At 36.7% G+C, this 27729-nt stretch overlaps 1 protein-coding gene across 7 annotated transcripts in view; it reads left to right on the forward strand.

The window, feature by feature from the left end:
- NIN (ninein) overlaps positions 1–27729 on the forward strand; it is a 102556-nt gene that overhangs the window by 68059 nt on the left and 6768 nt on the right. For 2 of the 7 annotated variants that reach the window (XM_018054354.1, XM_018054356.1), the window contains 13 exons: positions 541–2685; positions 3983–4108; positions 4217–4286; positions 7475–7690; positions 10227–10340; positions 13005–13127; positions 14439–14552; positions 15344–15490; positions 17215–17394; positions 18699–18848; positions 19779–19826; positions 20773–20874; positions 25196–25396. In XM_018054354.1, the coding sequence (XP_017909843.1) occupies positions 541–2685; positions 3983–4108; positions 4217–4286; positions 7475–7690; positions 10227–10340; positions 13005–13127; positions 14439–14552; positions 15344–15490; positions 17215–17394; positions 18699–18848; positions 19779–19826; positions 20773–20874; positions 25196–25396 (3736 nt within the window). Of the gene's footprint in view, positions 1–540; positions 2686–3982; positions 4109–4216; positions 4287–7474; positions 7691–10226; positions 10341–13004; positions 13128–14438; positions 14553–15343; positions 15491–17214; positions 17395–18698; positions 18849–19778; positions 19827–20772; positions 20875–25195; positions 25397–27049; positions 27594–27729 lie in introns of those variants that run through there. The other 5 variants (XM_018054355.1, XM_018054357.1, XM_018054358.1 and 2 more) reach the window with 4 other exon arrangements.

The raw sequence follows: 27729 nt of genomic DNA on the forward strand, positions 1-27729 counted from the left end.
GACTGTAGCCTGTCAGGCTCCTCTATCCATGGAATTCTCCAGGCAAGAATACTGGAGTGGGATACCATTTCCTTCTCCCAGGGATCTTCCTAACCCAGGGATCAAACCTGGATCTCCTACACTGCAGTCAGATTCTTTACCATCTGAGGCACCAGAGTATACATAATTAAAATGAAAGAATTTTATGTATTTCCTATTTAGGGTTTAGGGTAATATGTATTTGAACATTAAATGAGAAAGCACTGTAAGTTTTCGGCTAAAACTCCATGAATATCTGGGAATATGCCAGAGAATTTGGTTTCTAAATCTTCTTTTTAAATGCAGAGAGAGGTAAGTGAGTCTTTTAAATTAATTATGGCTGCCATTGTTTGGCACTCAGAAATGAGATCCCTTCTGAGTATAGAAATAAGTGAAGACCATTTTTTAGAAAATATTTACATTGTTTGCTTGGCTGCTGCTTGTACGCGTGGGAAAATGTTTTTTTGTTTGCTTCTGGAGTTGATGACAGTTTCAGTAATGCTGTATGTTGACCACATTTAGGGAAAAAATGGAAACTGAGTGTAATAGAAGAACCTCTCAGATAGAAGCCCAGTTTCAGGCCGATTGTCAGAAAGTCACTGAGAGATATGAACACGCCCTGCGGAGTTTGGAGGTACACTACCGCCAACAGCTGAAGGAGCTCCTGGACCAACAATGTGAGGAGAGGTCCCAGTGGGAGTTTGAGAAGGACGAGCTCACCCAGGAATGTGCGGAAGCCCAGGAGCAGCTTAAAGAGACTCTCCAGAGGGAGAAAACAACCTCTTTGGTCCTCACCCAGGAGAGAGAGATGCTGGAGAAAACATACAAGGAGCATTTGAATAGTATGGTTGTAGAGAGAGAGCAGCTACTACGGGACCTGGAAGATCTGAGAAACGTGTCTGAAAGTCAGCAAAGTCTCCTGTCCAACCAGATACTTGAGCTGAAGGGCAGTCATGAAAGAGAGCTGAAGGACCGTGAGCAGGTCCTGTGCCAGGCAGGCACCTCAGAGCAGCTGGTCAGCCAGAGGCTTGAACAGCTGCAAAGGGAACATGACCAGGAGAGGCAGGAAATGATGTCCAAGCTTCTGGTCATGGAGAGTGTCCACAGAGCAACCTGTGAGAAAGCAGATCGAGAGAGGGCTGAGATGAGCACAGAAATCTCCAGGCTCCAGAATAAAATCAAGGAGATGGAGCAGGTAGTGTCTCCTCCCTCCAGGCTTCAGAATAGCTGTCAGGTGATAGGAGGGGAGGAGGCAGAAGAAAATGGCACCATGTCCCTGCTTCAGCAAGGAGAACAGCTGTTGGAAGAGAATGGAGATGTTCTCTTAAGCCTGCAAAGAGCCCATGAACGAGCAGTGAAGGAAAATGTGAAAATGGCAACTGAAATTTCTAGGTTGCAGCAGAGGCTGCAAAAATTAGAACCAGAGTCAATAATGTCTCCTTGTTTAGATGAACCAGCTTCTGGGCTCTTTGGAAATTCAGTGGAACAAACAGAGCCATTTTTACAGTCAAACCGAATCAAACAAGCAGAAGGTGGAACCACGCAGCATATTCTCAGTGACCTACAAGGCGATGAGGTCCGTGACCTCGAAAGTACAGGGACGAGCTCTGGTCAGAGACAGGTCAGAGTGGAGGAGTCTGAAGCATCAATAGAGAGTTTTTCCGAGCTTGAAAATAGTGAGGAGACCAGAACTGAAACCTGGGACCTGAAGAATCAGGTCAGCCAGCTTCGGGAACAGTTAATGATCTTACGTGCAGACTGTGATCGAGCGTCTGAAAAGAAACAGGACCTACTGTTTGATGTTTCTGTGCTAAAAAAGAAACTGAAGATGCTTGAAAGAATTCCTGAGGCTTCCCCCAAGTATAAACTGTTGTACGAAGATGCCAGTAGAGAAAATGAGTATCTCCAGGAAGAGTTGAGGGTGATGGAGAAGCGCTACGAGGAAGCACTAGAAAGTAACAAAGAGCTCACTTCAGAAATGTTCAGATTACAGGATGAGCTAAAGAAGGTTGAAGAAATGACTGACACATTCCTTAGCCTGGAAAAGAGTTACAATGAGATCAAAAGAGAAAATGAGGAACTGCATGTTCTGGTTTTGAGACTTCAAGGCAAGGTTGAGAAGCTACGAGAAAGAGCAGCAGTGCAGTGTGACTGCTTCTCCTTATGGGAAGCCCGTTTGGATAACCTGGAAGTCGGACCTGATGCGAAGGTCTTTGAACTAAACCAAACACTGGATGAGCGTGTACCAAATGTTATGAGTGTGCACCATATTATAGAAGAACATTTGTATCAAGAAAACCAGTACCTAGAACAGGAGAATACACAGCTCTTAGAGAAAGTAAAAGCACATGAAATTGCCTGGCTACATGGAACACTCCAGACACATCGAGACAAGCCTGGAGCACAGAACCGAGTTATACTGGAGGAAAACACTGCTCTCCTCGGCCTTCAAGACAAGCATTTTCAGCACCAGGCCACCATCGCAGAGTTAGAACGGGAGAAAAAAAAGCTGCAGGAGCTGACTAGAAAGTTGAGGGAAAGAGTCACTGCTTTAGTCAAGCAAAAAGATGTACCTTCTCAAGGAGACAAGGAGGAAGAGCTGAAGGCAATGATGCATGACCTGCAAGTCACATGCAGTGAGATGCAGCAGAAAGTTGAGCTTCTGAGGTAATGTATGTACCTTCCGCACTTCATGGAGTCTCCCAGAGCACCGCACCACATCTAACTTCTGCTGCTTGCTGTGCCTAGAGAAACTAACCTGGTAGTCTTCAAAAAGAGAGCAGTACTTTAGACTCCCTTCTGCTTCTGTGTTGTATTAACAAGTAGAACAACCCAGCCTAGGAGGCATTCCTTCCTCTATAGGAAATAAATGTTGTTCATTTGGGGGCTGAAAGTTCATAATGGAGAGTGTTGGCTGTTTAACCACGTGCATCATCATCGTATGTCGTCTTTAACTCCTTTCTAGCACTTCACTGGGATGGACAGACTTTCTTTCCTTTGGCTAAATGTTATTTTCCTCATTTTGATGAAACAAGTTATATGAGAATGAATGCCTTTTGTGTATTATTAACTCACTTGGTAGATAAGAACTTTCTTCTTATACTAATATGGGGGAAAATGTTGTTTCATGGCTTATAGTTTTTCACTTACATCACTTAAAGTGCATGCTGATATTCTATAGATATTGGAAATTCATCTTAGAACATACAGTTTTTTGAGGACCTATCAGATATTCATGTGCTGAAAGAACAAAGACAAATATACTAATTTGAACCACTGCTCACTTGACTTTATATATGATAGCAATTGTCTTCTAACAAATTTGGTTCAAACAAATTGTAAAATTTACATCATGTCTGAAATATCTTAATGATACAGGGAAAAAAAAAAAACAAAATAATTCTAGGTGTAGTCTTTCCTCTTTTTATTTTAGACGCCAAAATTCTTAGTTCCAAAATTCTTAGTTCTTAGTTCCAAAAATCATAATGAGATGAAAGAAATTAGAAGGTAACCATTAGTATACATGTTTTGATATGTCCTTTTCATTTATATAGTGAATTTTCTTTCTCTAGGTACTTTGCGGTTTAAAACTAAAGCTCATACAGCTTAGTGATACGGCTTTTGTCTTTGAGGAGCAGGCAGGACTTGAGACTGAAATACAGTTATTTGCTGAAAGCAGTATGAGAAAGTCACCAAGTAGGATGGGTACTGAGTCTCTTTTGTATCTCAATGCTTAAGTGTTTTAGTCACACTTCCCTAATGTCTTTTAGTAAAATTCTTACTTCCCAAAAGAAATGAGTCACTGTCAATAGCTTGATTTCCAAGTACCAAGAGACTACTAATTTAGGCTTTTCTCTTTAACTGGTATGGAATATGAATTTAATTGGAAGTTACTAGAAAGTGTTTTCCAAAGATGCCAGATGATGGCCTTTTTATAACTATTTTAAAAATCTCTGTACTGCAGATATGAATCTGAGAAGCTTCAAGAGGAAAATTCTATTTTGAGAAGTGAAATTACTACTTTAAATGAAGAAGACAGCATTTCTAACCTGAAATTAGGGAAATTAAGTGGATCTGAGGAAGAAATGTGGTAAGATATATACTTAAATATTCTAAAGGCATTTTTGCAAGGACTAAAACTGTGGTACTTCACTGTTTAAAGCCTAACTCTTAAGTTATATTTTCATTGTCCCTTTAGGCAAAAAATAGAAACTGTAAAACAGGAAAAAGCTGCAGTTCAGAAGATGGTTGAAAATTTAAAGAAACAGGTAAGAGGTATTTCTCAATGTTTCCTGATTCTAAAATTGTCTTTTTTTAAATTTGAAATTTATAGCACATGCCACTGGAAACGTAGCCAATAATGGTAAGGTTGTAATTCTGAGTTTCAAAATGGAAACTTACCTTATGCTAATTCTAAATTCAGTTTCTATTTTTTGAAAATATATTTATTATTTTCAAAATGTGTGTACATTATTTCTAGACTTCTGGGTGTTTAATACAAGCCGTATAATCAGTGGAAATGGGGAGATGATAACATCTAAACCAAACCTATGAAAAACTAGCTCTACCCCTTATGTGTTTGTTTTTTTTTAATTGGTGGAAAATTGCTTTACAATTTTGTGTTGGTTTTTGCCATACAGCAACATGAAGCAGTCATAATTTTATACATACATATATATCCCTTCCTTCCTGAGCCTCCCTTCCCTCCCGCTATCCCACATCTCTAGGTCATCACAGAGTACCAGGCTGGGTCCCTGCTATTTAGCAGCTTCCTACTAACTGTCTGTTTTACACATAATAGTGTATGCATGTCAATGCTATTTTCTCAGTTCGTCACACCCTCACCTTCTCCTGCTGTGTCTACAAGTCCATTCTCGACTAGGTTCATCAGTACCATTTTTCTAGATTCCATATGTAAGTGTTAATGCACGATATTTGTTTTTCTCTTTCTGACTTCACTCTGTATAAGAGGCTCTAGGTTCATCCACTTCACTACAACCGACTCAGATTTGCTCCTTTTTATGTCAGAGTTATATTCCGTTGTGTAAATGTACCGCAACTTCTTTATCCGTTCATCTGTCAATGGACATCCAGGTTGCTTCTATGTCCTGGATATTGTAAAGTGCTGCAGTGAACATTGGGATACATGTGTCTTTGAGAATGGTGGTTTTCTCAGGGTATATGCCCAGCAGTGGGATTGCTAGGTCATATGGTAGATTTAGTCTTTTAAGGAATCTCCATACTGTGTTCCATAATGTCTGTATCAGTTTATATTCCCACCAACAGTGCATAAGGGTTCTCCTTTCTCTACATCCTCTCCAGAATTTATTGTTTGTAGATTTTTTGATGATGACCATTCTGACTGCTGTGAGGTGATAATTCATTGTAGTTTTGATTTGAATTTGTAATAGTGAGTGATGTTGAGCATCTTTTCATGTGTTTATTAGCCATCTGTATGTCTTCTTTGGAGAAATGTCTGTTTAGGGCTTCTGCCCATATTTTGATTGGGCTGTTTTTCTGATATTAAGCTATATGAGTTGCTTGTATATTTTGGAGATTAACCCTTTGTCAGTTGCTTCATTTGCAATTATTTTCTCCCATTCTGAGGGTTGTCTTTTCATCTTGTTTATAGTTTCCTTTGCTGTGCAAAGGCTTTTAAGTTTTTTTAGGTCCCATTTATTTACTTTTGTTTTTATTTCCATTAATCTAGGAGATGGGTCAGAGAGAATTTTGCTGTGCTTTATGCCAGAGTGTACTGCCTGTGTTTTCCTCTCAGAGTTTTATAGTTTCTGGCCTTACATTTAAGTCTTTAATCCATTTTGAGTGTATTTTTGTATATGGTGTTAGGAAGTGTTCTAATTTCATTCTTTTACATGTAGCTGTCCAATTTTCCCAGCACCACTTATTGAAGAGGCTGTCTTCTCTCCATCATATATTCTTGCCTCCTTTTTCAAAGATACGATGCCCGTAGGTGCTTGGGTTTACTTCTGGGCTCTCTACCTTGCTCCTTAGTCTGTATATCTGTTTTTGTGCCAGTACCATACTCTCTCAAGGACGGCAGCTCCCCATGTGGTTTTCATTTAGGTTAGCCCCTTCCTCTTTCTTCAGCATGATTAAAAGCAGTAGGTTAAGAATAGAATTTTACAGATATAGAATACTAGTTAGTCCATGTATATTTTCACAGAATTATGATTTATTTAGATAGTGTGTGCCATTCAATGCCCAATTCGTATAATCTCAACAATGTGCAATTGTGTGAAGAAAGGCCATTTGAGAATCAGTCTGAAATAGTCAAAAGACAAGGACATCCTGGGAAAAGAGTATTTTCAGCATTTGAAATAGACAAAGTGTTAACATCCAAAATATATTTTGTACTCTTACAAATTGCAAAACCCAATTGAAAATGGATAACTGATATGAATGGTCAAGTCAGAAAAAAGAGCACATATAAAAAGTAAGTTAGCCTCATTATTCATTAGGGAAGGGCAAATTAAATATTTCCTTTTTTTGCATATCAGATCGGTAAAAATTAAAGATTGATCTCATCTAGTATTAAAAGGGAGTGAGAAAATGAATCTACTCATACATTGTTGATAGAACTATAAGTTGGTAGTGCTATGAAGAACACATTTTGGGGATGTCAATCAAAATGGTAATGTATATGCATACCTTCTAACCCAGCAGCCCAGCTTCCAAAAATGAGATGCTAAATACTAAATGCCACCATGTATAAACAAATTTTCCAAAAGATTGTTTTTTTGTTAATATGAGAATGGATAAATGCAGCATGGAATGTCTTGCTACATGGAATACCTCACAGCCACATAAAAATATAGCATGCAGCAGTTGCTGAATGCACTGATTTGGAAAGATAAGAGTCTATAAGATATTATAAGTGGAGAAAGCAGAGTATCTAAACATCTGAAATTATGCAAATGTTCGATCTAAAGAAGAAAAACACTATGTGTATATGTGTCTGTGAAAGTGAAAGTCACTCAGTCATGTCCGACTCTTTGCGACCCCGTGGACTATACAGTTCATGGAATTCTCCAGGCCAGAATACTGAAGTGGGTAGCCTTTCCCCTCTCCAGGGGACCTTCCCAACCCAGGGATCGAACCCAGGTCTCCTGCATTACAGGCAGATTTTTTACCAACTCAGCTATCAGGGAAGCCCTCATATGGGTTTGTATATGCATCGAAAACAATCTGGAGGGGGATGCATCCAGCTGTGGACAGTGGCTACCCCTGTGGAGTGGGATTGGACAAGTGTCTAATTGACTTTGTAATAATGAGTATGAATTGTGTCTGCTATTAAATGTGTATGTGTGTGTGTGTGTGTGTATATATATATATATATATATAAACTATACATAGAGAGGGTAAAACAATCTCTAAATAAGCTGTTTTAGCAGAAGTAGGATAACAAATTTTAAACACTTATTTCAATTTTAATTAGATTTCAGAATTAAAAACCAAAAACCAGCAGTTGGATTTGGAAAATATGGAGCTTAGCCAAAAGAACTCTCAGAATCAGAAAGAGCTGCAAGAACTTAATCAACGTCTGGCAGAAATGCTAAGCCAGAAGGACAAAGAGCCAGGACACAGTGCATGTGAGGAATGGGAACAAGAAAAGTCTAATCTCAAAGAAGAACTGGAACACTGTAAATTGCAGGTATGGTCTACAGCTACTCTATAGCCTTTTTGGAGGAAATCCAGTGAAAAAAAAGAAATGCTTATATTTAATTTCTTATGCATTTAAGTCCTAATAATTAAAACAGTGTAGTGTTGGCACATGAGTAGAGAGATGAATAGAAAGTCTAGAACTAGACCCAGATACTTAGTATATAACAAATGAAAACTTAATATATAACAAAGATGGGTTCTCAAATCACTGGGGTACAGGTGGACTTTTTAATAAATGGTACCTACCTGGACAACTCATTAGACATTCAGAATTAAAGTCAAAAGACAGCTCATAAACTGGGGAAAAAAATATTTACATCATATGCCACAAAGAGTGGGGCTAATATTCCTACTATGTAAAGAACTCTTAAAAATTAAAGGACTTAGGATCAAAATCTGATAGCAAAATGGGAAAAATGCATGAACAAAATAGTCACACACAAAGAAAAAGAGATAAAAATGGCTCTCAAACCTATGAAAAAATATTTGGTTACTTAGAATTAGAGAAATGCAAATAAAGCAACACTGATATCTCATTTCTCACCTATGAGATTGGCAACAATTTAAAAATATAACAACATATTCTGTTGACAAAAGTTTGGAAAAACAGGCACTTTCATACATTGCTGGTGGGATATAAACTGGTACCGTATTTCTGGAAGGAAATTTGGCAATATCTAACAAAATTATAAATGTACTTACTTGTATGCTAGCAATCTTACTTCTAGGAATTTACCCTAAAGATATTCCTCCAAAAACATGAAAATTCACATGCACAGGGTTGGCTATTCATTGCAGCATTGTTTGTAACTGCAAAGTACTGGAAACAACCTAAATGCCCTCACATAGGAGAGTTGTTGGGTAAATGTGATGGAGTCACACCATGGAGGAGTATTATACAGGTTTAAAAAAAGAAAAAGAATGAATGAGAAAGATCTTTTGGTATGAAATTATTTCCAGGACACACTAGAAACAGGTGAAAAAGGAAAAGCTGAAAAGCATATCTAAGAGTCTCTCTAGTATGTCTCCAACCATGTAAGAAAGAAGGGGATATTAGACAATACACATGTATTTGTGTAAAAGAAATACAGAATTTTTGGAAAAGAAATACAGGAATGATAAACCAGGTAACTAAAGAGATGCTTCTGTATAGGGGGCAAATGGGAAAGGAATGCAGGAGAGGAATGGGAATGGGATAGCAGGGATGAGGACGGGAGTGACACTTCTGAGAACCTTTTCATACAGTCTGATGCTTAGAACCATGGTCATGTTTCACATACCCCCTCAAATAAACAAGCAAAACCAATCCAGAAAATAAAGATCAGGGGAGGGGGAACTAGATGGAACACAAACACTAGCAAGTGACCCTAACAGTGTTATGAGTGGATAACGTAACCATGATGTGGAAGAAAATAAGTAATTTAGAAAGGAGTGTCTTGACTGTACATGGTAAGGTTAAGACAAAAGGAAGTGTACATAAATGCTACAATAGTCACTAAATGTGTTTCTCATGAGGGTGTATGTTAGTGATTCTGGAACTAGTCTGTGTGTACCAGAATTGAACAAATAACTAAATATATTGTAGATAGTAAGAACTGCGTTTCTCATTTTGGGACAAGGAGGTTGGAAGTGGGGAAACTAGGAAGGCTAAAATGAACCTTCTGATGTTGGGCTGGAATTTGAGTTAATAGAATAAACTCATTATTTGTTTAGTATATAGGCAGATACAAAAATGTAGATGTGTGTATATGAATGGAGCACCCAATTATTGATTCCTGAACACTGTTCTCCTACATGAGAAACCCGGGCTTCTTAAAGAGATGATTGATCCCAAGGCTGGTGAAGGATCAATTCAAAATGAGCCTGGAGCATCTCATGGTGCCAGAAAGAAAAAGGTGCCCCCTGAAAAAAATGGGGCATGTCAAAAGGACAGGACACAACCTGAAGAAGCTCCTAATGGCCAAAGCTGAAATAATTTGATCAACAAAATAAAGCATAGCACAAAATAAGCATAATTATAAAATACAGAATGAAATGAATATCTATAGGTCCATACTGTTATGATGGAATAGGTAAATAAAGGAGAGAGAAATAACAGATCTTCCTTACCATAGAATTCCAATTAATAAATGTAGAAGGAAGGAAGGAAATAGCAAGTCTTCATTAAGCAATACCAAAGTGGTAATTGTTGTCAATAAAATCCACTGATAGACACTAAAATTAATAAGCAAATGCTTAAGAAAAAACGCAGTTTGCATGGTCTCAAAGCATCTGCCCCCCAGAGAAAGATAGTAACTTTACAGTGGAGAATCTTCAAAAATAAACTTAAGAAATCATGTTTATACCATTTTAGTGAAAAGTTTTTTAAAAGATAGTTTGGGTTAGTTCCACTGAGTACAAATGATCTTAAAACAGTGTGCCATTGAGTATGCACTATTTTTTCCTTAATGCTGCCTTTTGTGACCTTATTAAGTTTCCCTAGGCTAAATGAGTGTGTTATTTGACTTTTTAATTTTTTTTCTTAGTCTTCCACTTTAGTGTCTTCTTTGGAGGCAGAACTTTCTGAAGTTAAAATACAGACTCACATCGTGGAACAGGAAAACCTCCTTCTCAAAGATGAATTGGAGAAAGTGAAACAAGTAAGACTGTGTGCAGCTTAGGTGGGGGCAAGGAGATATGTGTGGGAGTCATAGAATAACATGTACCAGATTGTCTTTTTTTTATTCTAGCCATTGAGAGTCCCTTTTACTGAATCGTGTTAACTAGCTTATTGCTTAGTGAAGTTCAGGGCATGCAATACAAGTCTAATTTATAAGAGCTCCTATCACTAATTCTCCAAATGTTGTTCTAGTTATACAACTTATGTGTGTTGTAGGCTGACATTCTATTAATTACTATAAATGAATCCCAGCCACCAGTTTAAGAAATGTTTTGCTCTACCTTTGCCCAGCCAGATGTTAAGGTAATATAAATTTGCCTAAAAAACTGGTGACTTTCTTGCTAATAACTTTAGTAACTATTCACCCAGATTTGTGAGACCCAGGTTCTCCCTTTTTCTCATAGTGAGTTTGAGGCATCTATCTTGGGCAGAAGAATAGATTCTAAAGCATTATGAGGGATGTGGTCTCACCTATGAATTTGGCTTTAAAAAGCATATTTCAGAGTTTCAAGCAAAGACCTAATTTTAAGTATAATTTTAAGTCCACCTTAAAATTTATAAGCTGAACACTGTCCAATTTTATTCTTTATTCTGAACCTTTCAGTGAGTACATGAATTTCTCAGTTTATGCAATCTTGATATCTAATAGGAGAATTTAGTTTTTCCATTTTATTTGTTTCACCAAAGGATTACTTTAAGACCGTGATATCTTTAGATTATAAAACTCTCTTGTATCTATCCAGCCTATGAGCATAAAGGTGTCCTTCTCTGAATGCTGAAATAGAGCCTGTACCCCTGGGCGTGTTACGTTTGCGTTGATCCCTAATTGACACCCATAAGTCTTGATTTCCTAATAAGGTTGTTAGACTCAGGGAACTTGTATCTCTTCCAGTGCCTAATCGAGTACGGGTATCTAATAGGTGCTTTATAAGAACTTTTTCCAGTCAGATGCTGCTATGCAAGGTATAGCTGTCCTGCCATAGCAGAAGCTGTCGGCCCTTATAAACATTCCAGAAGTTAAAAGGCCCTTCTGTGTTATATAAGTATTCCAGGACTGTTATTACCAAATTTATCCTAATTAACTTGGGCATAATTTTCTCCTTCTTTTTCTGTTGTTCAACCTTTCGGATGATAATGATGGGTCCCATGTCCAAGCATGGGAAATGTATGTGCTGTGATTTTGCCAAGCTATGGATCAAAAGAAAAGGAGCAGAGTTGAGAGTACAGCAACATGATCAGGACATCATTTTGGCACATTTTTCTTGCATGTGAGCCCTTTTGCTTTTGGTAGGAAGTTGTTCATCGTCCCTGGACTCTTGGATCACAGGAGTAGGATGGTGTCAAGCTGTTGCTGCCGTACAGCTTGAACCTAGAAAGCACATGCTGCTCTGTATGACATAATAATTTCTTGTTCACAAAACAGTTTTGTTTGTATTATCTGTTGCACTGAAAAGAAACATAACTAGCACCAGCAGTAGTCACATGACAGTCTGTAGACACCCAAACTGGTACCAGGCTTTGTGAGGGTCTCGGGATAGGGAGGCAAGGTAGTGAGTAAAGGAGAAAAGTCCTTTATTAACCCGTGCCCAGGTACATGGATTTTTCTTCATCTTTCTGACTTGTTTAGATTTGTAAATTATGCTGAATTTGTTGCCGGTTGAAGACAAGCTTCAATCCTTACCGTCTGTTTTGTTATACTGTTCCAAAAGACCTTCAGGTAAAACATTAAAGGTGGCCATAAAATCGTGACAGTAAATAATTGAAAATTGAAAGCCAGATGAAGCAGAGGGAAATGGAAAACATATGAACTCTAAAAGTGTAAGAAACAATCAGTCTCTTTAAGGCAGTGTTTGTGGTGGCTGGAGACTGCTCCCACACACCAAGATATTTAGCAGTATCTGGGGTCACATTTGGTTTCCACACTGGGTATACAAGGCAGGGAGTGTGTGCTACTAGAATCTAATAGGTAATGCCTGGGATGTTGTCAACCATCCTACAGTGCATAGGACAGTCCCCCATGACAAGAAATTACCTGGCCCTGAGGGTCAGTAGTGCTCAAGTTGATGATGAAAAGGAACAAAAAGTTTTTGGTTTATCATGATTCCATAAAATGCAGAGGAAGAAGCAAGTGTGTCCATACCAGCAACATTTTTCTAAGCCAGTCAATTTAAGCATCTCCCAAAGTGAAGGGTATGTAAAGTGTGCTGAAAAAGACTGATTTATCTTTAAACTTGACTTTGTGTTGGTTGATACATTATATGTGGTTGATGCCAATTCTGTATTCTTGATTGAAAAAAGATTTTTTTTTCTAGCTAAAAAAGAATGAGGAAAATGTTTTGTCATATGTACCCACGTTAAATTGATGACAGAATGGCAATATGTTATTTATTTTATCCTGAAGGTAAAACAGAAGGCTGGGACCATTACTTCACAATGTCTGGTAGATTTTTCCTGAGCAGACATTTCGGCAGTCAATTGGAGAATTGAGAGAAGCGGGGAAGATTTTTGTCAAAGTTAATTATAGTCCCCTGCAGTCTATATGTCCTTGGAAATAGATAGGGAAATGGCAACAGCCATGAAATGTCCTGTCTATAAATACATTCATGAGATGTGACGGGTGGGCTCATTTATTTATCGCTTGCAGCTCTGCAGATGTCCTGATCTCTCTGACTTCCAGCAAAAAATTTCTAGTATTCTAAGCCACAATGAAAAACTGCTGAAAGAAAAGGAAGCTCTAAGTGAAGAATTAAATATCTGTGTTGATAAGGTAATAAAAATAAGACTTTACCATCATCATATGGTATGTACCGTAATGAACATTTCTGTAATGCCAGTGGCATATGGGCCCACTGTGTTAGCCTAAAAGTCTCCTGGAACAGCATTTTGCTGGCATTTTGTGACCTTAGAGCTCCTGAAGCCATTAGTGTTTTTTTTTTTTTTCCTTGTATTGAAGTATAGTTGAGTTACAATATTGTGCTAGTTTCAGGTATACAACAAAGTGATTTGGCTGTGTGTGTGTGTGTGTGTGTGTGTATGTATGTACTTCTTTTTTTTTATGCTTTTCCACTATAGATTATTATAAGATATTAAATATAATTCCCTGTGCTATATAGTAAATCCTTATTTATTTTATATATAGTGGTGTATATCTGTTAGTCCCATACTCCTAATTTATCCCTCCCACTCTTCCCTTTTGGTAACCGTAAGTGTGTTTTCCATGTGTGAGTCTGTTTCTATTTTGTATTAATAAGCCCATTTGTATTATTTTTTTAGATTTCACATATAAGTGATATCGTGTAATATTTGTCTTTGTCTGTCTGACTTATTTCACTTGTTACGATAATCTCTTGGCCCATCCCTGTTGCTGCAAATGGCATTATTTCACTTTTTTATGGCTGAGTAATATACCATATGTATATGTATACCACATGTGTATTTATAATCCATAAAAATTTTAGGATTATTCTAGTTCTGTGTAAAAAGGTCATCAATAATTTGATAGGGATCACATTAAATCTATAGATTGCTGAAGCCATGATTTTAACAGGAGTCTAGATTAGTTGTTTAATAAATATTAAATACAGTAATATAAAGATTGTCTCATTTAAATAATCATTGTTACTTAATATATATTACTTAAATATATCACTAGTTTACTTACATATAACGTGAATATTATGTATTTAACAATCTGAAGCCTGTTGCATAGTTACTTTTTTTTCTGCTATATTTTCCTTGCCAAATCCAGAAACACTGCTTTTGTTACATCTGCCTTAATAGACACACTCTGTTTTCCTATTATGGCACTCTCTTGGGATTTCTAATTGCCTGCCAGCCCTTCATGTCTCACCCACAAAACATGAGGCAATGAGAAAGAAAACTGGAAATCCCCAAAGAAAAGAGACTCTTCAAAATTAAAGTAGAAAAAAGAGTCAAGGAGACGTTTGTCTTTTACCTTGCCCCAATCCACTATGTGAAAAGATGGTACTTGATCTTCTCAGTGTAAATGGAGGCATATAATTATGAATTACAGCTAGACATGTTTGCAAAAATTACCTCTTTTCTTTTCCTGAAACAGTTGGCAAAATCAAGTCTTTTAGAGCACAGAATTGCTACTATGAAGCAAGAACAGAAGTCTTGGGAACACCAGAGTGAAAGCTTAAAGTCACAACTAGTGGCTTCACAGGAAAAGGTATGTGGACAATTCTTGTTTCATCCATATAGTTAATTTTTTCCTATATCTTCCAGCAGAACTCCAAGTGGAAACAATGTTCTAAGTGGATGTGGTCTAAAAGGGTTCAGAATGGTTCAATTTAACTAATATTTCACACGTTACAGTATAATAAAATAAGTTGAACAGTGTTTCCTCCAAAGTTCATTATTATGAAATAATCATGAGATAGTCTCATCACTGTGAGATTACTTATTTATGAAAGCTTAAGAATAGTGTGCAAAAATGACTTCTTATTTCTAATTTAGAATTAGGATTTCTAAGGCAGGTTCATGCCCTATTATAGTTAAAGGTATCTATTGACATTCCATTTACCAATTTAAAATTTTAAAAATTGAAATATAAATGAGATATTAGCATGGAGTAGGGTTCTACAAAGATATGGTTTTATTTTAAACTGAGAGGTCCTTTGCAAAACACCACCACAGTCTAAAATGTAATTTCTACAAAATTCAGTAAAATTATCTATTGTGATGCCAGCTGGTACTCCTTGGTTCTGTAAGATATCACTTGGTAATACACCAGATGACTGTACCAGCAATACCTTGCTCAAGGTATATTTCATTATTCTCTTAAATATAACGTAACATCCTGTAAAGATACATAATATCCTGGTTTTCCCTGAGCAACTGAAAAGAGCTGGATATAGTAAGTAGAAACAGAAGGGACTTTGAAGTTCTGTGTCTTAGTTCATTCATACATGCACATGCTATACCTGAGACCATGAGGCTTTGTCATTTGTTCTGATGTAGGTTCAGAATTTAGAAGACACTCTTCAGAATGTAAACCTACAAATGTCCCGAATTAAATCTGATCTACGAGTGACTCAGCAGGAAAAGGAGGCTTTAAAGCAAGAAGTGATGTCTCTACACAAGCAACTTCAGAATGCCAGTGACAAGGTAATTTCTTTTCTTTATTGAGGTATAACTTTATACAGTAAAATGCACATAGTTTTAGTTTATAACTTATTTTTACACATATATATGTATCTATATATAAATGTGTATTTTACCTAGAAATGTGTGTAGGTATGTTTGTGTAACCACCTCCTAGCTCAAAATAAAGAACATTTCCAGCACCCAGTAGGCTCTCTTGCATCCTCTTCAGTTGACAACCCCAAGGGAACAACTTCTCTACCTTCTGCCATCATAGGTTAGGGATGCTTGTTTCTGAACTTCACATAAATGGAACCATAGTGACAAGGTAATTTTTTATGTTGTGCAAGTCAAAAGACCATGGGTAAAAACATTTTGATATTATAGAAAGTGTCTCATTTTAATATATCACAATGCTGCTTCATCTGTTTGCAAATAAATTAAGAACAATATATGTAGACAGCATATTAAAAAGCAGAGACATCACGTTGCCAACAAAGGTCCATCTAGTCAAGGCTATGGTTTTTCCAGTAGTCATGTATGGATGTGAGAGTTGGACTAGAAAGAAAGCTGAGCACCGAAGAATTGATGCTTTTGAACTGTGGTGTTGGAGAAGACTCTTGAGAGTCCCTTGGACTGCGAAGAGATCCAGTCAGTCCATCCTAAAGGAGATCAGTCCTGAATATTCATTGGAAGGACTGATGCTGAAGCTGAAACTCCAATACTTTGGCCACCTGATGCAAAGAGCTATCTCATTTGAAAAGACCCTGATACTGGGAAAGATTGAAGGCGGGAGGACAAGGGGATGACAGAGGATGAGATAGTTGAATGGCATCACTGATTCAAAGGACATAAGTTTGAGTGAACTCGAAGGAGTTGGTGATGGACAGGGAGGCCTGGCGTGCTGCGGTTCATGGTGTCACAAAGAATCAGACATGACTAAGTGACTGAACTGAATTGATGTATGTCAGCCTTGGGTAGATGTTAAGATTTTGTCCTACCATAAAAACTGGTGCTAAATTCAGCTACTTTATCTCTTGCTGATACTTTTTTTTAAACTGTGTTTTTTTTAAAAAAATAATAGTTGTTTCCATTTTAAAAAGTGACTTTGGGGCTGAAATGTTTTTCAAAATGAGACTGTACCATTTTTTTTCTTTTTCATGTTTTGGCTTGAAAAGCAAAAGGCTTACCTAGTTGTGATACCTTAAAAAAATATTTTTTAAAGCATCTTTCAGGAGCAAAAAAAAAAAAAAAAATCACTGTGGTAGCTTAAAGCATATTCCTGAGTTCAAGTCTCAATTATATGGATGATACATGCTTTGGATTCTAAAAAAGGGTATGATTGCATATGTGAAAAGGAAACTAGAGTTTCGCATGTGAACCCTTTCAAGTTAGCTGTGCATTTCAGAGTTCTCTTTGTGTCCTATGTTTACCAAAAGAATGCTTATATGGATTCAAAGCATAACTTCATAAGAATGAGGTAATCTCTAAGGACACTAGTCTCTATGCACTTGGGTCCTATGTGGAACCTGGCATTGCCCTACAATCAGCTTTGCTATTAGATCTGATAGAGCTGTTTTGCCAAAGACCATTTAAAACAGAATTTCCAAACCTTTTTTAAAAATAAAAAACTCAAGAATATTGTTTTACTTTTATCTATATATACCTGTGCTCACTCACATTAGAAGACACTCAAACAAGAAATCAGCTTGTTTTTTAAGGCTTAACTCTGTTAATTCTCTCTTAAGAACCGGGCCCCAGAAATAGGCACCCATCCATCAGGATTCCATAACCAACAGCAAAGGCTGTCCTGGGACAAGCTGGATCACCTGATAAATGAGGAACAACAGCTACTTTGGCAAGAGAATGAGAGAGTCCAAACCATGGTACAGAATACCAAACCAGAACTCATACACTCCCGGGAGAAGGTAACTTGAAAAGTTGCACGTGGTAGGCTAGGTTTGAAAGTCAGTGTTTGATATGATTGCAGTGATTCTAGGGTATGGATTTGAGTATTCTGGTGTTGCAGACTTATTTTAAGAATGTATAACTTATCATTTACTTGCAATATAATTTTATCATGATATGTTTATATACTATTTTTTATATAAGCAGTTCTGTATTAAATCTGTGATTTTATAAATGGAAATTATGTTAACCATATATTCCTCATTCAAATAGGCTAGCCACCAAGACTGATAGTACAAAAATGGCAAAACTAAACTCAAATCTTGTTGATGTAACTCCTTGTAAGAGGAAATGTTGCCTCTCTTTAAAGACTCAGCATTTCAAGGTTAGAATGGTATTTAAAGATCATGTTTTTCAGCTGATGTTTAAATTCTTTACCTCTGCTGAGTACTCAAGAAATTATTTATTTATTTAAATTGAGATTTTATTTATTTATTTGCATTTTTTTAAATTGTATTTTAAACTGGAAGATAACTACTTTACAATATTGTGATAGTTTCTGCCATACATCAACATGAATCAGCCATAGGTATATATATGACTCCTCCCTCTTGAAACTCTCTCCCACTCCTCTAAATTGTCACAGAGCACTGCCTTTCGGTTCCCTGTGTCATACAGCAAATTCCCACTTTACATTGAAGGATAATTCCTTTACAATACTGTGTTGGTTTCTGCCATACATCAATATGAACGAGCAACTATTTTTAACCTATGCTTAAGTATCTCTTTTGAGAAAGAACTCCTAGGAGTCACAGATATTCACTAGAACTCCTACCCTGTGCCAGAAACTACTATCACTAAAGTTGCAGTGTTGAACAAGACTAAACATGGTCGCTGTCTTCATGGAACCTAGCTGATGTAAATGCACTGTTCAGGTGTGAACAGGCGAATACAGAGTCAGAGGAACTGTCACCCGCTTCACTCCTAAAAGTTATGCGCATGTTAGGCACACAGGTGCCTACACATTACATCTGTTTGCTTGGTGGCCACTTGGCTCTATTGATTCCCAGTGCGTTGGGTGAGCCAGAAGTCCCCTCTTCCCTGATGCTTAGTGTTGGATCAGGCTAAAAATAGATTAACCTAGAAAGGATCTTTGGAAATCCAAAAAAGCTAGCTTCAAAAATTGGCAGACTTGACTGGAAAAAGCTTTTTTAATAGAACAAAACCCAAGCACTGAATAAAAACTTTCATTATGTTAGCTTTTTGTTTTTCCTGGCTGGGTGATTATATTAGCATTTCTTCCTGTTATACTGGTTCCTGTTAGGTCCATCAGCTGGAATCCAACCTTCCTTCTCCTAAGCACCAAAAACATCTAAATTCATCAGGTACTGTGAAGCCCACAGAGCAGGAGAAGTTGAGCTTAAAGAGAGAATGTGAACAGTTTCAAAAGGAGCGATCTCCTACTAACAGGAAGGTGAGTTTTTGAGTTACTACCACGTGGTTATATGCTGACTCTGATGCATCTCTAAATGTATGTTTCTTCCCCTGTGTGCTTCCAAAGAAATGACTAATGGCATATTTTGGTTCTTCCTTTTATCTGCACTTTTGTCATCTTGTCAAAGCAGTATCATAGTTCTTTTTGATTGAATGATTGCTAAAAAGGAGCAATTTAAGTTTTCATGAAGAAGATGGTTAATCATCTTCATTAGTATATAAACCTTTCTAAGTTAGTAAAACATCTATACCTGAATATTAGGAACATTTTAATTTGGTTAACTACTGCCGTATAATAGAAAGACAAAACATTCATGTCTCAGTTTCTGTAGGTCAGGAATTTGGAAGCAGCTTAATGGAATGATTTTGGCTCAAGGTCTTTCCTGAGATTGCTCTCTAGATATTAGCTGAGGCTGCAATATCCAAAGGCTTCACTGGTGCTAGAGATCATCCACTTCCAGATTTATTCAGATAACATGTTAGGAAGAAGCTTCTGTTTTTTTGCTGGCTGATTGCCAGAGGCTCAGGTACTCCCTACCTGGACCTTTTCTCAGGATGTGGCAATGAGTGATACAAGAGAGAGATTCCAGAAGACCACGATGGAAACTGTAATATGTTTTATAAACCAATCTCAGAAGTCACACAACATCACTTCTGTATTCTATAGGTCACACAGACTAACTCAGGTCTAATGGGGGCAGGGGACCAGGCAAGGGTGTGAGATAGGGGTCACTCAGACTGCTTAGGGGCTGGCTACCACATGGTTAAACCTCTGTAACACGATTCCCTTTGCTTTGTTTTCTTTGTTACATTAAGTTTGAGTTCTAGACCAGTGTTACTGTGGGAGTTCTTGGTATTTGTTTTCCTTTCTTTCTTTTTCTAAACTAAAACTCAAGAGTTTTCACTACAGGCACACCTTGGAGATATTCCGGGTTCGGTTCCAGACAACCACAGTAAAGTGAGTCACATGAATTTTTTAGTTTCCCGGTGCAAATAAAATTATGGTTCCATAATTATGTCATTTAAAGTCTAGGTTATATTCAAGTAAACTTTTCAGAAAGATGTTGGGTTTCATCCAGCTGCTCACCAAGGGGAAAGTCTAATGATAGGTTTTAAAATAACAATGAATTGAAGTGTGCCTGAAAAGCATACACCCGAATTCCATTTAACAGTTCTTGCTACACTTCTCAGCTCTTTTAATGGAGGCAAAGATCAGCATTCTAGAATTGTGTCATATGTTTTCTGCTTAGCAATATTCTGAATCCTTGAGTGTCCTCTAGCTCATTAGATTCTCATAAGATTCTGTACCAAAGAGAATTCCAAAAGTGGATCCTCATAAAATTTTCAAATTTCTTCTTTAAAATTGAGAAAAGAGTTAAATAAATCAGGTTTTGTGTACTATGTTTTCAGATGTTTTCCACTACTGCAGATCCATAGATGAGCATGAATTCAGTTTAGTGAAATACCAGCATTTAAAAAAGTTTTATTATAGTTTCTTTACAATGTTGTGACAGCATCTTTAATAAAATATACTATAAAATATCAAAGTATGTGGCTTGTAGTAGGGATAAGTATTATTTCATGGAAGTTTTCTTTTAGTGATGTATACTTACAACTGATTATGCATGTATATGTACATGTGGGGGTGTGTGGATGTACTGGGTTGCAAGATAAAATTTATTTCGCACAGTGAGTGGCATTGAAGTTTGAAAACTACCTGCCTTAGGACTCTGTTCTATGTGAGGTATAATCAGTGCACTGAATTATTTGTTGTTTTCCCTTGATGAATGAACTCAGCTTTCTTCCAAGAGTTGAGATTTCTGATTAGTGTAAATTTGTCAAAAAAAGTTGAGCAATTCAGGTTGCTTTCTTTTTTTTTAAGGGAGTTTTATGTTTTTCAACAGGTTAGTCAGATGAAATCCCTTGAGCGAGAATTAGAAACAATTCATTTGGAAAATGAAGGCCTGAAAAAGAAACAAGTAAAACTGGATGAACAGCTAATGGAGGTAAGTTTTTAAGGGAAATGACCTGAGCTATGAAGAATATTTTAATCCATGAAGGACCCATTTGTTGAGAGAGGCTAGCATAGCATTAAATTCCTATTATGAAAACAGTGAAAATCTAAGTACATTGCCAAGCTGGACTCTTTGGTTGGTCTTACCAAGTTTGATAGATATTTTTGCTAATTACACAGCCATAGGAATATATACTGCTTCACAGAAGAAGGAATAATAATAATAATGTTAACTATCCTAAAATGCAAGGACCTGTGCCTCAACAAATTCAAGGGGCAGGGACTCTGACCAGTACTGACCAAGAGCCTCGGAGCTCTCTCGCCAATGCTGTGGTTTTAATAGTTTCCTGATACCTCCCGCAGTGTAGTGTTTTAGAGATGTGATGTGCTCTGTTACAGCCTATTCAGTTAGGAAGTACATTCCGGGAGTTTAAGAGTATTAGCATTTAGACATTTAATTTTCAAGTGTTGCCATTGTTCATTTCTACATTTGTAACCCAGCACTGCCTTGGGAGAGGTACATCTGTTAAATATAAAAGTGGATTAGTAAAACTTGTCAGCTTGGACATTGAGTTTCTAGTCTAATAGATTGCTTTCTGAACACCAAGTGCAATTATAGGATATAAAACAATTTATGTAAAATCTTCCTTAATAAGTAAAATTTTCATTGAGGTACTTTACTTTGGGTAATAAAAATATTAGTTACTCCAGCATTTGATGACCTGTGTACTGAACTGAACATTTATATAAGGTAGAGAGGTACGGGTAGAAAATCTTTCTGTGCTCTTAAAAAGTTCTGTGTACATTTGAAAAGACCCTGATGCTGGGAAAGATAGAAGGTGGGTGGAGGAGGGGACGACAGAGGATGAGATGGTTGGATGGCATCACTGACTCAATGAACAGGAGTTTGAGTAAACTCCAGGAGTTGGTGATGGACAGGGAAGCCTGGCGTGCTGCAGTCCTTGGGGTCACAGAGTCGGACACGACTGAACAACTGAATTGAACTTTCATTTTTTAAAGCCCAACTCAGCTGTATTTTTGGAAACAAGTGAGAAAGAAAAGAAGAAAAGAAATTTAAATCAGCAAGGGTGTAATTATTATCCAAATAGATTGTAAATGTTGATATGTCAAATAAGGCATCTGAACAGTGTCTGGCTCATGAAGACACTTAATAAATGAATGAATGAAAAAAAAAGTTCTGTGTATACAAATATTTTAAAGCCAGAATTATAGGAAGAGAGATGTGTAAATATTTTCTTTTGTGAAGCTGGACACATGCAAAGGTAATTACGTTTCAATAGATGCTTGGTTTTTAAATATGAAATATGGGCAAACATATCGCATTTATATTTAAATGACCACTAAGGTTTCTGTCAATTTTATGTTCTCTGATTTATCTACTAATAGGGAGATTAGTGAAACTGTAAAGAATGAAATCCAAACCATATTTGCTTTTCTTTCTGCATATAATAAATGTATTTATTAAAACTTTGAGCTGCAGGCTGTGTTTAGATATAGATATGCTTTTCTGATGAAATAATTATATACTCTAATGAATGAGATATCTGAAGCCACATATGACATGTCTAGTACCAAACTGAAAAGTAACAGGGTATACTTCATCACTGTTTGATTAAGTATATGCTCTTCCAAATGCTCTTCCAACAGGCTGAGTCTTCTTCCACCTGCTCTCTTTGGCCCCTTCTCTCCCAATCATACTTTACATGGTTAATCATCATAAGCAATTTCCCCTCATTACTTTTCTCCCTGATCTAGTAGTAAATATTTGGTAATGGATGAGGGAGATTGAGTGTTCTTGTCACTGGAGCTGAAAAAAGAAAAAGCATGAAATTTTAATTGGAACACTGTAAAGAACACCTCATACACTATTTTAATGAAACTTCCATTGAAATAAGACTGAGCTGTGGACTCTGTGCAGACATAATTCTTTAGCAGCTTTATTAAATGTAATTCACACACTACGCAATTCATTCATTTAAAGTGTCTAATTCAGCGGTTATATATATAGAAATATGTATATACATGAATTATTAAAATGGCAAATTTTGTTAAGTGGCATTTACTGGCATTAATTACATTCACAGTGTCACCACTACTTCTAAAACCTTTTCATCACCTCAAACAGAAACTCTAACCATTAAGCAATAACTCTTCATTTCCCCTTCCCACTGGGCCTATAAATTGGATTTTTGTTTATGCTGTGATATCTAAGATTAGGCCAAATTTCAGGATGTACAGTGGTTTTTCATACCTTTCTTTTTTTGCCCAGCTCACCTGGGGATAGGTACATTCCTCTCACTCCAGCATGGATTCTTATCAGGTTTAGGGGAGGGATAGTAGGCAGGCAGGGAGATAGTCCTACATCAGAATCTTTGGTATCAAGGAATTTAGGGAAAGCTTTCTAGGTGATTCTATCTGATGTATGTACTCCCTTGGGGGAAGGAATTTCTTCTCATCCCTATATGATAGTTTAAACTCATTATTAATATAACACATACCCTTACCCCAAGGCAATTAAAGATCCCAAATTATTAGACGAGGAAATGGAAGAATTCGCCTCCCACTCCATGGTTTTTTTTAACTATATGAGGCAATGTTCCATAAACAATTTGTTTTGAACACTTAAAAAAAAAGTTAAAGATTGTTAGCAGTTCTTATAGTCTGATGTGTACCTCTGATAGCCAATAGTTTTGTGGTTTATATCCTGCATCTCCACAAGGCATTTAACATCAGGTCTATTCCATACTACACTTGAAATCTTCTGAATTATTATATTGGAATGAATTGAGGTAAAGAAGCAAGCTCATAAACCAACCAAATTACAATAGATGAGGAAGTGGCTGCAAAATTAAGAGCTGTTTGACATTTCAATATCTGTAAAATTTATATACAGAGAAATGTAAATGTTGGTCTTTTTAAGTTCCTCCTGACTGGAGCATATATGTTAAAGTATATAATATACCCTGTTTTGTGCTGTTCTTTCTCTTTATAACTCATATTTCCTTTCTCTAACTCCTGTAATTCTCTTTTGTTTTTGTTTTATCTGTGGCTAACCTGTACCTAGAACTCTGTGGTTGGAACTAGCAGAGAAGGGTGCAGTTCTCTGCCTGAGATAGTGTGTGAAGGTAGAACATTCTCTTTCAATGAATTTCATAGCATGGAGACATCTCATTAAACCCCTTTTTCATGTAATCATTTCTACTACTGTGACAGTTAATAAATACTTAAGAGCCAGTATTCAATTTCATTTAACTCTGGAATACATCTGTTTACATTTCCATCAGGATTTCCCTCAATATATAAAGACATAGTGAAGAAAATCATCCCACTGATACAAAATCAGGGGATCATAAAGTGGTGGGTTTTCTAAATCTGTAACTAGAAATATTTCAAAATGGGTAATAACCCACCTCAGAAATTTAAATTTAAGGAAATGGATAGTGGCTCTGAAGTTTCATGATAACATTTAATTCTAGTTTTGTCTTAGAGGGCCTTTTTCCCTTCTCACATGCCTGGGGGTGCTTCCTCATGAGTTTAGTACTTGGTCATATTTGTTGCATGTCTTCCATTGAGCTCTGTGTCTGCTGAATGTGTCCACAAATGTGAAGTGGCATGACTCACTGACCAAATGCAATGCCTTCTTTCCCTTGTCCCACATTTGATTGGCATGTGATACACATACTATTTCTTCATTGTCTTGAATAAATCCTTTCATTCCATGTACTTCAATTCCCAAATATTCTGGAATATCACCTTACGTCCCAGAATTGCCAGTCTGATGACTAAGATAGATTAAAATAATTTGAGATGCAAGATGAGATTTTCAAAACAAATTGCTAACTTAGAAAAAAAGTAGTCATTGAACTGCTTTTAAGAATCTTTATGACTGGTAAGTAGCAAAACTCTAGAGCATAACCTCTTTCTGCCCTTTGCCTAGTCCACCATTTTTTTTTTAAAGAGGGATAATTAAATATTCTAGTGTGGGAAGAAAAAAGGAAAATCCAGACATATGTGCACCATGTACCTCATGTTTTATTGTTGCTTAAGACTGAGGAAGTATAGTTTAAGTCTAAAACTTTTAAGGCCTGCTTATTCATTGAATATATTACCTCCTAAGCAAAATGATTTTTTATTCTTACTTGGGATCATGTGCTGCCTGTTTTAAAGTTATCAGTAAGTCTGAGAGGCCATTAATGAATCCATAGACTTCCTTTCTCTCTGCCTGCTACTTTCAAGGCAGCTCTGTGACTGAAGGCATGGTAGCTGACTAGGGCTTTACTCTTATTCTCCAGATGCAGCACCTGAGGTCCACTGTGATGCTTAGCCCATCCCCTCATGCTTGGGAACTGCAACTGCTCCAGCAGCAAGCCTGTCCAGTGGTTCCCAGGGAGCAGTTTCTGCAGCTTCAGCATCAGCTGCTGCAGGCAGAAAGGATAAACCAGTGCCTGCAGGAGGAACTTGAAAATAGGACTTCTGAAACCAACACACCACAGGTATGACGATCTTTTTCTAATAGTAAATGCAGATCACCTAATTTAATTTTACCTATTTGGAAGTTACACCAGTTCAAAGGTGGGGATGAAGAACCTCAATCTTTTGTCAGTTACACCTTACCTGTATTACAAATCCACAGAACTGCAGTGCTGTTTTGGCTTTGGTCTTGGTTTTTGTAGTGCTACTTTTGAGCTCTCAGCTTCTAAGCTGGGTAATTAAGAGTTCTGGGTCTCAAGCAAGTTGCTAAGTGATGATGAAGTGTCAGGCTCACTTGAGCATACTGTGCAATTGACCTAACATTCTTGTCTGATGCCAAAAATATTACAGAATTCAAGTGCAACTCTAGGATATGTATTACTACTAACAAAGCATCCTGGGTTTTCTTGTACCAGAGGGTGTGGCCTGCCTGAGTTCCTTGGAATTCACAAATGGAGACTTTTCACAACTATTAAAGTAGAATGTGTCGTCAGCGACTTTTTTAAGTTGACATAGTTCATTTAACTTATTTTTTTAATGATCTAGTTTGAAAAACTATTTTTAAGAAAATAAAGATCTTCTTCCTCTTCCCTTTGAATTAGCATTATCCCAGCTCACTACCAGACATAATCTTATATTACCTAAGTTTTCAAATAGTTAAATTTTCTTTTTAGTGCTTCATTCATGATTGTCTTCTTTCAAAAGTCTCTTAATTCTTCCTCAGAATTACGAATAAAATTAAAAACATTCCTTAATTTTCAGAATTCTAGATTAATTCATTCTAGTTCAAATAACTCTTCTGTTTTCAAAATGTACCTTGCCTCTCAGGTGACATTTGACAAGGAATTTCCCAATTCTTTTTCTGTAATCTGGTCACAGTGGCTTTGCAAAGTCATATTAGCACCATAATTGTACATTGGAGCAATTTTGTTTTCTTTGCCTACTAGTATATATCTATGCTTTTGCATGATGTAATCATCATCTATTCTTTCCAACAAAGGCTTAAAACCCATGTTTTGACATTCAATTCAACTATGTCAACTACATTCAATTTCCAAATACTAAAAGGTAATTCCAGAAGTAAAATTGTGATGGTAGGTATTGGACAGATGCTTCAGCTCTTCATTATAGAAGTGAATCATAAAACTTGGTCTCAGTTTTTAATAGACATTTTAAATCAAATGATCAAACTAAGATCCTACTCATTACTCTCTCATATATACTACTTTTAAAACATGCTCCTCCCAACCTACCTACCAGTGTTTAAAAGTAAAAAGTATCCCTTTACTTCAATTACTTGAGGATTAGATAGACAAAAACTGTTAAGACTTTTGTACTTAAAAAGAAAAGAGAATTTCTCCAGCCAGATGGCAGAGTGGACTGCTTATTGCTCTCACGGGAAGGTGACGGCAGGCTCTGACAGCAGGCTATCTTTGTTTCTGGTAGCTGAGTGAGCTGACACCGGTTTTAAGAATACAGGATGTTGTTAGAATCTGCATGTTGTCTCTGTGTGTGGAGTGATATGGTTTCTTCTGCCTTGTGTTGCTTTGCTTGCATATGTAGTATTGATGTGTGCTTTCAAAATTGTTTGCATTGTAAATGTGTGAATTTAGATTCCCCCCAAAAGCATAATCTTGACATCAGGGTGAAGTGTACCACTTGCCTTCTTTCTCTAGGCCTTGCTACCGGAGCAGCGAGCAGTGCATGCAGATTCCTACAGAAGGATTGGGCACCTGTGAAAACTGGGCTGTTATTGATGGCATTTCTTACCATGGCAGATACCATGCACACACCCACACACACCACACTAATATAGATATAAGCTGAGAAATGTTTTGGAATCAAGTGCTCTTTTAAGTTTTATTATTAAGCCTTTGCAGTATTATGTTTTTATTTATGTGAATCAAATTCACAAATTTCAGCTTGTTTCACTTAATTATACCATTTAAAGAGTGTGAATTTGAGATTCTTGAAAGGATGTGAATTTTGTGAATCAAATTCACAAATCTCAGCTTGTTACACTTAATTATTTATACCACCTAAAGAGTGTAGATTTGAGATTCTTGATGTATTCTATATATTTTCTCATTCCATACGTTGTAAATATTTTTAACAAAAGGTACTGCTTTTATATATGGAATTTGAAGAAAATCAGGATTATTTATACTGTTTTATATAAGATGTATAAACTTTTTTGACAGGAAAAAGGAAAATTTTGATGAAATAAAATAAGTTTTAAATATATGACTGCTTTTGTTTTTCCTCTTTCCCCACTCTTTTGCCATGCCCCATGTTCTTTGAATTAATTATCCAGGTTTTTTGCGTTGTTATGCTTTTTCTTTTTGTTTTTAAGGCA

This window comes from Capra hircus, chromosome 10 (assembly GCF_001704415.2).
Source record: "Capra hircus breed San Clemente chromosome 10, ASM170441v1, whole genome shotgun sequence".
Classification (NCBI taxonomy): Eukaryota; Metazoa; Chordata; class Mammalia; order Artiodactyla; family Bovidae; genus Capra; species Capra hircus.